Source organism: Sarcophilus harrisii, chromosome 1, assembly GCF_902635505.1.
Source record: "Sarcophilus harrisii chromosome 1, mSarHar1.11, whole genome shotgun sequence".
In the NCBI taxonomy this organism is placed as follows: domain Eukaryota; kingdom Metazoa; phylum Chordata; class Mammalia; order Dasyuromorphia; family Dasyuridae; genus Sarcophilus; species Sarcophilus harrisii.
Window position 1 is genome coordinate 507,671,610 of NC_045426.1, and position 13,736 is coordinate 507,685,345.

The 13,736-nt window shown below is 35.0% G+C and overlaps 1 protein-coding gene across 2 annotated transcripts in view; it reads left to right on the forward strand.

Moving 5' to 3' along the window:
• IMPA2 (inositol monophosphatase 2) overlaps nucleotides 1-13,736 on the forward strand; it is a 69,428-nt gene that overhangs the window by 50,826 nt on the left and 4,866 nt on the right. For both annotated transcript variants that reach the window (XM_003760068.4, XM_031946656.1), the window contains exon 5: nucleotides 5,403-5,511. In XM_003760068.4, coding sequence (XP_003760116.1) covers nucleotides 5,403-5,511 — 109 coding nt within the window. The remainder of the gene's footprint in view (nucleotides 1-5,402; nucleotides 5,512-13,736) is intronic.

A 13,736-nucleotide genomic window follows, 5' to 3' on the forward strand; every position in this document is an offset into this window, starting at 1 on the left:
ATACATTCAAAAGATCTTTTTTTTAAAAAAATTTAATTTTAGAGAGAGATAGTAGTGGATACTGGATAGAGAATTGACTTCAAAGACAAAAAGACTTGGGCTCTAATCCTACTTTTGACACATACTTTCAGTATGACCCCAGATAAGTCACTTAACTTTTCAATATTCTAGGCAATTCTATAAGAAAATAAGTTGCCTAAAAATGTATTACCCTGTGTTAGTAAAAGGAAGTTTCTTTATGCTGGATTTTGCTATATTAGTGGTCCAGTCCTTATCTGTCTTTGTTTTTATATTACTACATTTCCCAGCGTAGGAAATTCTACCCACCCTCTCCTTCTCAGAAATCTGTGCCTTAATACAAAGGTTAAAAGGAGAGAAAACAGTTTAACAAAACTAACATATAAGTGACATTATTTTCAACATTCTATGTCCATGATCCCAAGGAGAGACACTGAACAAGAAGGGAGGGATATGCTTTCTCATATCTCTTCTTTGGCACTAATCCTACTCACCATAATTTAACAGCAGTTTCATTGATTTGTTGTTAATCTTTCCATTTTATAGACACATGTATATTGTTTTCCTGATTCTGCTTGCTTCACTTTGCTACCAATCTATATGTCTTCCCATATGTTTATGTATTCATCATATTTATCTTTTTTTTTTTTTTTTTTTTTACAACAGTATTCCATTACAATTTGTTTAGCCAGTCTTCAATCAATGAGAATCTTCTGTGTTTCTAGTTTTTATTACAACAAAAATAGTTATAAATATTTTGGTATGTTTAGGGTCTTTCTTTTGTTGTTGACCTATTTGAGATATATACCTAATACTGCACTTTCTGGATCAAAAAGGAATGGAGATTTTAGTCACTTTTTTTTTTTTTTTTTTTTTTTTAACATAACTCAAAATTACTTTTCAGAATGGTTGAACCAATTCTCAGGGTTACCATCCATACATTAGTATTTCCCCATTGACTACTCCCATGATTTGTCATCTTTGCCAGTTTTCTTAGTGGATGAATGAATTCTCAGGGTTCTTTTGATTTACATTTCTCTTATTAGTGATTCAGAGCATTCTTTCATATAGTTCTTAATTGCCACATCAAAACATCTTATTACTCAATATACATAGCTATACATAGTATTACTCACTTGATATACATAACTAAAGTTATATGACTATAGTGAAAAACAATTAAGCAGCTTCTCCATCTAGTGAAATCTTCAAGGATTTTAAAATGTCTATTTTTTTTGACTTGATAAATGTAAAATTCTTAATGTACACTAAAATAGATACTGAATTCTTGAGCTTGACTTTAGAAGTTAAATTGAATCAAAGGATGAAGGCGAGATTTAAAAATACCTTGGTATCCTCCAGGAAAAACAAATAAAGCACCATATCATCAAGGGAAAGCAGGGTTTATAAATTTGTTTGTGTGTGTGTGTATGTGTAAAGACTTACTACTATCATAAAAATCAAAACTTAATGGAAAGAACATATTTAACATAATTAATGCCTGCATGATTCTAGTTTGGGTATACTTTTTTGGGAACTTTAAAATGAACTATAACAGTTTTGGAAAGTATGCTATCTAAACCCCTTACAATATTAACAAAACAAAAAACTCATTATCCCCATGGTGGCTAAGATAGAGGATTAATAGATGTTCTCAAAGTATATGACAAATAATTTAAAAGCAGCTATCATATCATTAAGCAATAGTAGAAGCTGACACATTGTAACTATTTTACAGGTTTAGATGAAAGCATGGAATCAGGAAGTTTGCCATAGGCAAAATTCACATGAACCAACCATGTACTCCACGAACTATTTCAACAGAAAAAGGTTGAACAAATAACTGAGTCATGTGGATTTTTTTTTTTTTATAGAAATGAAGGGATTTATGATAGTAATTTAGAATCGGGTCATTACCACCAATGTTATGGATATATCCTTATGGAGTCTGGATTTATTGTTTAATTCCAATTGTACTAGGAAATCATAGAGTAGCAGCACTGATTTAAGACATGATCTTGTAGTTCCAGTTAGACTTAGAAACTCAATGTCTTTCATGGAAAAAAAAGATTACTATTTGCAATATTGCAATTTGTTGAGACCTCAAAATATTTGCAATATTGCAATTTGTTGAGACCTCAAAATTACTCTGAAAATTCAAATAAACTATCCTGGAATAATTGCCCACAATCACTCAGATATAGCACTGATAAATAAAAATGTAATAGTTTTATTTCTAATTGATAGTTATATCAAATATTTATAATCTCCAAGCTATATGTAATGAAAATCTTTCAAAATATAGACATACATTGTTTTTCTCAATAGGATTTTATTTTTCCAATTACATGTAAATATAGTTTTCAACATTCATTTTTATAAGATTTTGCATTCCACATTTTTTTCTTCTTTTACTCCCCCTTTTCTAAAATAACAAGCAATCTGACATTGATTAGATATGTATAGTCATTTAAAAAATATTTCCATATTTGTCATGTTGTATGAAAAATCAGACCAAAGAGGAAAAAAACAAAAGAAAGGGGGGGGGGAGGGGAAGATGAAAACAGTATGCTTCGATCCACATTCAATCTCCATAGTTATCTCTGAATGTAGATGTTATTTTCCATCCTAAAATACATTCATTTTTAAGGTACATCAGGAACAGATTAAAATTTATAAGAATATATATTTTCTTCAGAGAAAAGAGATCCAACTTATCAATAGTAGCATGAGAAAACGCTCTAAAAATCACTAATAATTACATGAGTGCAAATTCAAACAGCTCAGATTCTTTGCCATATCCATCAGATTGACAAAGTTGACAAAGAAGAAAAATAACAAATACTGATGTAGCTGTGGAGAAACAGGTATGTTAAAGTGCTTTTGGTGGAGCTATGAACTGTTACAGATATTCTGGGAAAAACTCCTATTGGGAAAGAAAGCAATATAAAGGTTTCATTTTCAAGTCAGGTGGAAAGATCCCATGATTCTTAGGGTGTGGATAAGATAGGATAGGATGTGGCAAAGTGGATATTAATGCCTCTTGTTTAATGTCATTTATGCTGATGAAATGATGGTGGCTTCTAATTTTGAGCCATTTGACAGTCAGACTTTGGTAACAAAAATTAAGTAACTGTAGCTATAATACATATAGGAACAATTGACTGGCTATATCTCTAAAAGAATGATGGCTGATATGCACTGGGATGGAAGTATTTTTACTCCCAAGAGCTAACAATAAAAACAAGTAAGAATAGGGATAGGTACAAGATGTGATTTCATTGGTACAGGAAACTCCCAGATGAGGAAATTCTCTTAAACAATATAGATCAATATCTTTTCTGTATTTCATATTTTTTAAGAGTTGACTGGATACTTGAAAGGTGAAGTGTCTTCCTGAGTATCTAGCAGCTAGTACATATAAGAGGCGAGACTTGAACATGGATATTTCTAGCTCTGAGGTTGAGCTTTCTGTTCACTATGTTATGTTGTCAAAATAAGAAAGAAAGCTAATGTTGAAACTGAAAAAGAGAAATGAATTATAATTATTTCTATTTAAAATACTATACTTGACACTAAACAATATTTTGTGCAATCAATAAGCAAAATGATATGACATTAAACATCTATAGTAAAGATACTGAGTCAACCAAGTCTTGCCATCAGAAGATGCTTTACTGTGATACAATTAAAATATTACAGAGCAGTGTGGGCAGTTAGATGGCACAGTGAATAGAACACTAGGCCTGGAGTCAGGAAAATCCAGGTTCAAACCCACTCTCAGACTCTTACTAGCTGTGTGACCCTGTGCAAGTTACTTACACCTGTTTGCCTCACTTTCCTCATCAGTAAAATGATCTGGAGAAAGAAATGGCAAACCACTAGTGTATCTCTGCCAAGGAAACTCCAGATGGATTCCTGATCCGACATGACTGAAAAAATGATTGAGTGACAAGTGGCAGTGAAAATATCATAGGTTTGAAAGTTTTGTAGGATGGCTATCCACAGTTATTTCTGTGATTGAAACCTTAATATTGAGTGACTTTTTGAAAGCAATTGTTTTAGATTTTTCACAGGAATTCCACATCAAACTTTCTAAAATGCTGAGGTGCCTTAGTGAGCCATCTCTTGTTCTTCCTATTCATAAAGGCATATCTGGTTCAGGTTTAGCTTCCAGATTATAAGATGAGGCCATACCTTCTGATCCAGAGAAACCTTGAAATTGGAGCCAGTTGTCAAAGATTTCCCAAGATGTCAAATCGGTATTAAACCTAATCTGTGTGTGGGGGTCAGCTGTGGTACAAAACTGATAGTTGCTTGCATTTAGCCCTCTTGAGGTCAGACCAGACCTATTCTAGATTGAACACCAGGGATCATCTGTAGAATAAAAGTGTCTCCCTGTGAATATATTAGACCAAAACTTGGACAGAATAAGTGTTTGTTCTAGTATGGACTCGTTCCAAACTGGTCAAAACCCAGGACTTCTGGGGTTTGTTGGTCTCTCACCAGGTGTTAGACTTAAACATTTCCATATTTGCTTTTAGGGTGTAACACACTTCTCCTGCCTTCCTTTTCACCTGCCTTACCAGTGCCCTCCACCTTCAAAACAAAAGGAGAAATGTGTCCAAAGCATGTTGACATAAAACAACTCAATTGTTTTCTTTTTCTTTTCAGGTTATTAGCAGTTTTTTCTTGTGATTGGGTTTTTTTTGTTTGTTTGTTTGTTTTGTTTTGTTTTGTTTTAGCTTTTTAAATAGATGAGATATTTATATCTCCTTCCTTGTCCTTCTCCTTACTCTTCCCCCACCCCACACCTTCATAGGGCTGTCTTTGTACTTTTGTGACTCTTAGTTGACATTTCAATAACATTTTCTATGTTATTGTTGGCGATAGGTTACATTCTTCACACTTCAGCAATTCTGAGGACATTTAGTTAGCAATTCATTTCTTTTTTAACAGAAAAAATGCGGAACTTTATGAAGAATGAAAATATTTCAAGAAATTTACCAATTATTGGTTATTTTGGCAGACAAGAGTCAGTATACTTTAAGTGTCTATTATGTATTAGGCACTGTGCTAAGAGGTAGCTTCACAGCCTAATTGATGATTTAGATTAGAATTGTTCTAATTTTGTCTTTATAGAGCATCTTAAATGTGACTTTTATGCTTTTTGAAAATCTCAGAAATGTCTTTATGACCCTCTAACTTTTGAGTTTTGGCTGAGATTTATGGAAATCAACTTGTGTTTTATTTATCATAGTTTTATTCCCAACCATATCTTTATAATCACCATCATTCATTTCCCATTGTAATGATGAGATATAATTTTACTAACCTTCCTTTTTTTTTTTTTTTTTTTTTCTTTCATTTAAAAAAAATTATAGCTTGAATTTGGAGTGATTTACCACTGTACTGAAGAACGGTTATACACTGGCAGACGAGGTCAAGGGGCCTTTTGTAATGAACAAAGGCTTAGAGTATCCAGAGAGACAGGTTGGTCTGGGCTTTGTTCAATGAGTTTGCATTTTAATTGAGGAAAGAAATGTGCTTAATTTCTTATCTCTCCTAGAAAAGGGACTTCATCATTACAATGACTGAAATCTGGTGACCAAGTCAGTTTTTATTTTTAATTGAATTTTGCCAATCAGCCTTATATAGGTTCAACTTATCTTAATTTCTTTGACTTTCTTACCTCCCTCCTCCATATAGAACCTTACTCTTATAACAAATGTAGTCAAAACAAATCAAGGCATTGACAATATCTGAGAATACTCACTTGTTTCCATGCCTCTAATCTCTCCCCCTCCCATCCAAAGATATCAGATATATTTTAAGTATTATTTTTTTGAGATCATGATTGTTGGTTGGCTGATTTGGGTTAGTAATGGGGGAAAAAAACAAAACAATTTTATTAAGCAGCTTCTATGTGGCAGAAACTGTTCTTAAGTGGTTTACAAATATTATCTCATTCAATCCATATTCTGAAGTCTTGTAGAATAATTTGTCTTACATTATTGAGATTTTTTTAATGCATTCATCTGGTTCTGATCACTCTCCTCTACATAAGTTAATATAAGTATTTTAATATTTCTCTGAATAAGTCACCTTCATTTCCTATACCATATAAAATTCCATGGTTTTCATATGTCAGTTTATTTAACTGTTTCTCATTTAATAGGTATCTATTTTGTTTCAGTTCTTTCCCACATCAAAAAGCCTTGATGAAAATATGTCTGTATATATCTTCTCAGTGCTTAATTTCCTTGAGAGAGATATGCCTAATAGTAATACCACTAAGCCAAATAGCATATACAGGTTAGTAAAGTTTGGGCAATAGTTCCAAATCGTTTTTTCCAGAATAGTTAGCCCAACACTATTGGGGGAGAATGAGCATATGTTAAGTACCAATTATGTGCCAGGCATAAGCACTTTACAAATAATCTTATTTGGTCCTCAAAACAGCCTTGGAGTTGGATGCTATCATGATTCCCATTTTACAGTTAAGAAAACTGAGATTGTGTCAGAGGTTATATAACTTCTTCAGGGTCACAGAGCTAATAAATGTCTAAGGCTGAATTTAAATTCAGATCTTTCTGTGAGTGTAGGTTGAGTCCTCTATCCATTGACCTACCTAACTTCACTAATATGTTTCTACTCTCTCCACTCCTGGTTCAATCTACATTGAGCTCATTATCTCTTACTTCAAGACTAAATAAAAATCTATTCAGTACTAATTTAGTTATTGGTGCTAGTGAGCAGAAATCAGACTCTGTTTGAATTTATACCTCTGGGGGATATTAGCTACAGATGTTCAGGATAAAAGTTTATTAGTGACAGCTGCCCTTAATCTGAGCAATTTGTGATACTTTAGGCAAGGACTGATCAGAGGCTCAGTTTGTTTTGTTTTGTTTTTCCCTGAGATTAAGATGTTTTCTATACAAAATACATAAGCAGGATTGGAATGCAGCTTAAAGGATTGAACTATTTTAGAGGTTTGTTGGTTTGTTTTTTTAATCTTAATGTTGTCTATATAAATTGAGGTGTCGATTTCCAACTCCTCCTACCACTATTGAACCTAGTCTGGCAGTCTTGGGCTCTATCTCTGTTTCTGTCTCTGTGTCTCTCTCTCTCTCTTTCTTTCTTTCCCTCCCTCCCTCCCCTTTTGCTTTCCTCCTTCCCTGTCTCCCTACTCCCAACACTTAAAAGGCCAAGATTATCAGCTGGCAAATATTTAGTCAGCCAATATTAAGTATTATTTAGAAAGCTTTATTTACCAAGATTGTATACTAAGTAAAACTTACAAAAATATCTCCTCCAAAAAAATTCTAGGATATTCTTTCCCCCAAAATATGCAGAATCCAGGGGAAAGTGCACTCAAGTTTAAATGCATATGTGGTAAAATGGTCATAGGTTTTAGTTGCTAGAAGTTCTGATCACTCATTCATGGAGTGTTCAAGAAGTTATTCTTGTAGACAGTGTAACCTCTTTGCAGAATTCCTTGTACAGCCGTGAGTCTAATCTGCCCTTGGCCCCAATGATGTAGACATTACTGAAGACAGCTGATTTAGGGATGCCATTTAGAACACTGATGAGAAGATGAAAAACTATCTTCCTCCTCTAGTCAAGGCAAAAGGAAGGAGTAATGATGGAAGACAAAACCGAGATCTCTTTTTGTTCTTCTCAGGGGAGTTTGTTTTCAAGGATTTAACTTAGAATTCAATATCTGAAATTTTCTTCCTTTTCAATTCCTTCAATAATTCCTAGGTAGTCCTACAACATGGTCAGTTTGTCCAAACATGATCAAAGTTCTTCTAGTACTTCATCTGAAGCTTATTTGTGATGAATTGAGACATGTTTTCACAATAAGGAATCAAGACTAAAATGGAGTAGGATGGTTTTGACTCCAACTTTATATGTGTATCTTCTTCACTCAACAGTGCCTTGTACAAAGTAAAAAATAAATGGTTGTTGAATCGAATCCTCTTTAAAAAAAAAAAAAAAAAAAAAGTTACTTTTAAGAATCTCAAAGTACTGTGTACATGTGTAAGAACTATGATTATGACTTAGAAAGCCTGGAACATTCATTTTCTCTTTCTCTCCAGAGGGTCATTCATTCTGGACCTTGGGAACATGAGCTATATTTAGACCAAGGAAGCCTGGTCTCCAGAGAGGTTAGGTTCTCTTACTTCTACTTTTTTGATTTTTTTTTTTTTATTTCCCACCCCAAAACTGCAGAGAATGACTTAAATTAGGTTTTAATCATGTAGAAGGTCTCTCAGAGACTAAAAAGGTGCTCATATAAAATTATTATTCATCAGATATAAGGCAGATTTTATTTCATCCAGACAAAAGAAATTCTGGAAATACAATATTAACAAAACTAAGATGAACTTCTCTGGGCAACCAAATTTTGATGTAGCTTTCCATAACCCCTCTCAACTGACATTTTGCATTGCCAGAGCTAGCTTAATGTTTGAGAGGCTCTGAAGGAAAGTGTAGGAGAGAAGAGTAGTGAAGCTGACTCCTCCCAGACTGAAGGTTTACAGAGCCATTTTGCTGATCTCATTGTTCTATGATTATGAAATCTGGACAGTATACCAGCACCATGCTATGAAACTGAATCACTTCTATCGGAATTGTCTTAGGAAGACAATTCTGAAGATCATTTGACAGGATAAGATACCAGACATTGAGGTCCTGTCTTGAATTAAACTACCAATCATTCAAACTCTGCTGTAGAGAGTAAGGTTCATTGGACTGGCCACATCGAGTGCCAAATGTATGCTTTTCAAAAAGACTATTTTATGGAGAAATCATAATGTTGCACACACAAGATGGCCAGAAAAAGCAATACAAGGATGCTGTCCAGGTCTCTCTTAAGAACTTTAGCATTAATTACGTGACATGGGAGACGCTGGCACAGGACCACTCAGCATGGCATTCCCTCATAAAAGGTACTGTGCTCTATGAGCAAAGCAGAATTGAATTTACTCAGAAGAAATGAAAGACATGCAAAGTTAGAGAATCTGTCCCAATTGTTCATATGAACTATTTGTCCCTTACTTGTGGCAGAGCATTCCAAGCTCTTATTGGTCTGATCAGCCATAGTCAGAGACAGTAACTGGCTTCTAACATAGTGATGTCATTGTGGTCCTCTTCAAGAAGAGGACAAAAACCAATTAACAAACAAAACTAATAGTAACATAAGTACTGTTGCTTCTTGGGAGGAAAACGACTAAAACTTAAAAACATGAAACATTTTGTGGAACCTTGTAAACTGACAAAGTTGTGTTCCTACCTTCTCAAACTTACATGGTCGCCTCCAAGGCTAGAAAGGACTGTTCTATGGTTGCCCCTCAATTCCCTAAACTCAGGAAAGAAATATAAAGCAGAAGAATCAGTTAGGACTTGGGAGATCCAGTCTCAGACTTACCTATAAATATGCTAAGTGCCATATGTGATCAGTTTGTCATTCCTGCTGGGGTTTGGGAAGGTTTTTATCCCCTCTAAGCTTGAAGAGTCCTGACATGCTCTGTAGATAGGAAGAGAGAAAGATCAAAAGGATGGAGTCATTCCCTTTAAATTCTAGGAAACGACCTCATGGTGGCTCTTCATAGTTTGATGACCAAAGAACCATCCAGAGTTCACTATACTATCCCAAAGCACCAGATTTTTTAGTTCTGATTCAGACACATGGCACCTTGGAAAGAACCAAAACGGATGTGATGTCAGTAGGAACCCAGTTTCAAGCATGCTCCATGGAGTTATTTTCCAAGAGTTTTTAAGCTAGAGTTCATAAACTTAAACTTTTTTTTGCTAACTGTATTGGCTCCCTTTGTTGTTATTATGCCTGTTGATGTTTTTGAGAGTGGGATGCTCCCTCTTGCCTAGGCAGGGAGTGCTGTAACATTTGCAGACCTTATTTCAATACTGATTTGGCATGAAGTTTTTTACCTGCTCTGTTTTTCTAACCTGGAATCATTCATCCTACCTTTAACAGTATATTTTACTCTCATCATTTCATGGCTCATCATTTACCAGGAGTTTACCATATTGGTGCTAGGCTTAGTACAGACACCTGATGGATCACCTTTGACTCTACTAAAGTTCAGAACACTTGATCTCAAGCAATGCACCAGCATCAGCTTCCCCAGTAGGAGGGGATTATGAGTTATACCATAAGGCTAACTGGTTTACTTTGTAATCTTACGATTTTTTTGCATGCATTTTAAAACATTATTCTACAGAGTGCTCTACAGAGAGGCTTCACCAGATTACTAACAAGTTTCCAAGACCCAAAAAAGATAAGGAACCTGCTCTAGCTGGAGTTGATGGAGGAACTAGGTCTTCGCCTTTTAATAGGCATTACTCATAGAAATGAGTACTCTCAGTTTCAACATTTCCATTTCCATTCCTACTCCTACGTGCTTTTTAAATGATTCTCTTTCTGGCTTCCTCAGTGTTTTCTTTCCCATCTCCCTACCTGAGGCCAGATGACAAAAGCCTTTATTGTGGTTATTAAGATGGTGCTATGGATAGAGCACTGACTTGGAGTCAGGAAGATCTAAATTCAAATTCAGTTTCAGACATTTAATAGGTGAGACATTGGGCAAGCCATTTAATCTGTTACTTCAGTTTCCTCAACTTTAAAATGGAAATCACAATAGTGCCTTATTGTGAGGATTAAATGAGATAATATTTGTAAAATACTTAGTACAGTGTTTGGCACATAGTAAGTACCCTATAAATACTTATTGCCTTTTCTATTCCTTTATCTGATGAAGCAGGAGGAGGAAGTTGCAAGCCTTTACATCTCAGAAATAGGCAAATGCTCACTGTCTCAAACACATCTCTTTCTCAATAAGAGAGAAGAGGTAATTCCTACTATAGGGAGGGAAGAGCTGCCTTATTGTAAACTGAAATAGACATCAGCCACTTCTCCTGCCCTAGCTCTCAATTCCTAGAAACACTTGCAGGCTTGCAACTTTCTGATCTATCCTCCCTTATTCCTCTTGACATTGTACTTCTATGGTTCTTCCACCTCTCAACTTACTTTCCCCACTCCCCTTTGTTGTTCCCTCCTCCTTTTCTTCCTCCTCCTCCTCCTTCCTCTTCTTTTCTCATCTCATCCTTTCTCCTCTCCCCATTTGATCCTGGAAGGTAAGTGCTATTATCTTCTTTTTACAATTAAGAGAACTGAAATACAGAATAAGTTATTTGTTCAGTATCTAAAACTAGATTGAATTCAGGACTTCCTGATTCAAGAGATGAGATTAAGTAGTTTTACTTGGCACAAGAAGTCAGAACTAGATTGGGAACAAAAGATGGCTATCGTAGAGAGGCAGAATCCAGCTGAATCTATTGAAAAATAAACTTTGTAATAATTAGAAGTGTTTAAAAGTGGAATTGGCTGTCAACTAGGGAGGAGACGTTCAAGAAGAATTTGAATATTTATCAAGGATGTTGTAGAAAATTTCTGCTCAGATACAGATTAGTCTAAATGATTTAGCTGATCCCTTCTAGATAGCCTAAGATTTTATATTAAAGCTCTTCAGTAGCTTAAAACTGCACAAAAATTTGGGGGAATACCCTATATTATGTCTAATTTAACTTCAAAATATGTTATTTGATTTTTTCCCTTGTAAAGTTGTATCACTAATACTGTGAAAACTTAGGTTAATTTTAGGATCACAAATGGAAAGAGAAAAGATAAGGAACAGAAAAATATTTTTTCCTGATATAATCAAACAAGAATTAAGAGATAGAGGTAGAAGGAGGAAAAGGAAGTGACAGGAAAGAAATAGAGAGGGGGAGAGGCACTGAGGACAGACTGAGGAAGAACTAACTAGCTGTAAATCATTAAAGAGGAAAAGGGGAAATTGTGGCAAATGCAAATTCCCTTAGAGAGAAAGAATTAGTGTATAGTAGAGAGGGGAGTCCATCCAGAATTTGAAAACATGGAAGCCATCAAGGGCTGTTGTATGCTCAAGGTATTTTGGTTATTATCTGTGATTTACAAGTGGTTGGGAAAGGTACTTTGTTTCTAGAGGAAGAAGATTGCATACTTCCAGATACACTAACGTGTAAGACTTGCAAATTGGGTGAGAAGAGTGCTTATTTGTAGAAGCATGGTATTTCTACCAAGCATTTGCACCTGTCCTAGCATACTTGAAGTTCTATTGTTCTTCCAGATGGGTTTTCAAGACCAATCTCCCTTTCCCTCCAATCATTCTCCTATGTTGCTACCCTCACTCTATACCTAGAGCAATACCTGTCAAGGCATGAACTAAGATTTGTAGGTTAAAGATCTAGACTAGTTTGAGAATTGGGTCTAGCTGTTGTGCTAAGCCTCTGCTAAAAGCTTTACTGAAAGATGAGTTCGGAACCATGCCCTTAAAGAGGAGGAAAAAAAAAAAAAAAAAAAGGCATTGAACAGTACCATAGGAAAGGGAAATGTGATTTGAAAGGAGATTTAAAAAAAAAAAAAAAAACCTAACACAGCTTCATACCATGTGAGTGCAGGGTGAGGTGTATATAAATTAATGGAGATCTTATCCAGATGGAGCATTGAGAGATTATGATCAGCACCTGGAATTAGTTCTTTCCATTGTCTGTTGTTGCAATGGCAGATTCAGCTACAAGGTTTCCTGGTACTGGATTTTTACAGAATGTGGATCCCAGAAAAATTCTGGGTGTGTCTGGCATTGAATAACTCAGAGCCCCTGAAGGCAGCTGGCATCTTGTGCAGGAGCAAACATTTTATAGAAAAGCTTGAAGGTGAGAAAGTGGAAGTTCCCAAAATCCCAGTGTGGGATACATTTTGAGAGGAAACTGTCTTCATATGTTCAGTCTGCTTCCTTGTTAAGATCCTTTATGATGCTAAAATATAATTGAGTTCATTAAATTAAGCATAATTGTATTAATTTTTCATAGAGCAGCAAGCCTATTTTATTATAATCTAAGTCCACACCTAGTTACACTACACTGTGCCTGAGCAATTAGGCCTGATGCAACTTGCAGCATATGCTAAATTCCCTTGCTTTTGGGTGTAGGTATGAGAAAAGCCAAAGATAAACTGCTTTTTGATCACTACAAAAATGTTACATATTAGGTGCCATCAACCTCTACTGTCTCTTCCATCAGTCTATCTCTCTAGCTTTGGTAACATTTATAGCTTCCATTAAAGAGTGGATTCATTTAATCTGATGGTCTGTATTCATTCGCTTTTCTGAAGGACAAATCTCGAATATACACCTTCAAAAACATCCTCTTTCCAAAATGGTTCTTTGCATTTGTTGCATCTAATTATATTGAATAAACAGCCTTGATATATTTTTATATTAGAACAGATTTTAAAAAGTGACTGTTTAGGAAGGATGAAAGCTGCCTTCTCTTAGGAAACATTTCCACCTGCATGATTATAGCAAATAGAAAAAAAAAAAAAATTGAAGGGTAGCTCTTTTCTTATTGTAAGGTTAGGTCTGATTTGGGATTTGTTCAAGCAGTTCAGCAATGACATTTTGGAATTGTTTTCCTTCTAAATACCATAGATTCATGAAAATATGGGGGGGGGGGTTATCTTAGGAAAAGGAACATAGATTTAGAGCTAGAAGGTAGGTAATGAGGTAATGCCTCATTTGGCATATGAAGAAGTTAAGGACCAGAAAGGAGAATTAGCTTGTCCAGAGTTTCAGAAGGTGGGAAATTCAGTCATTTTT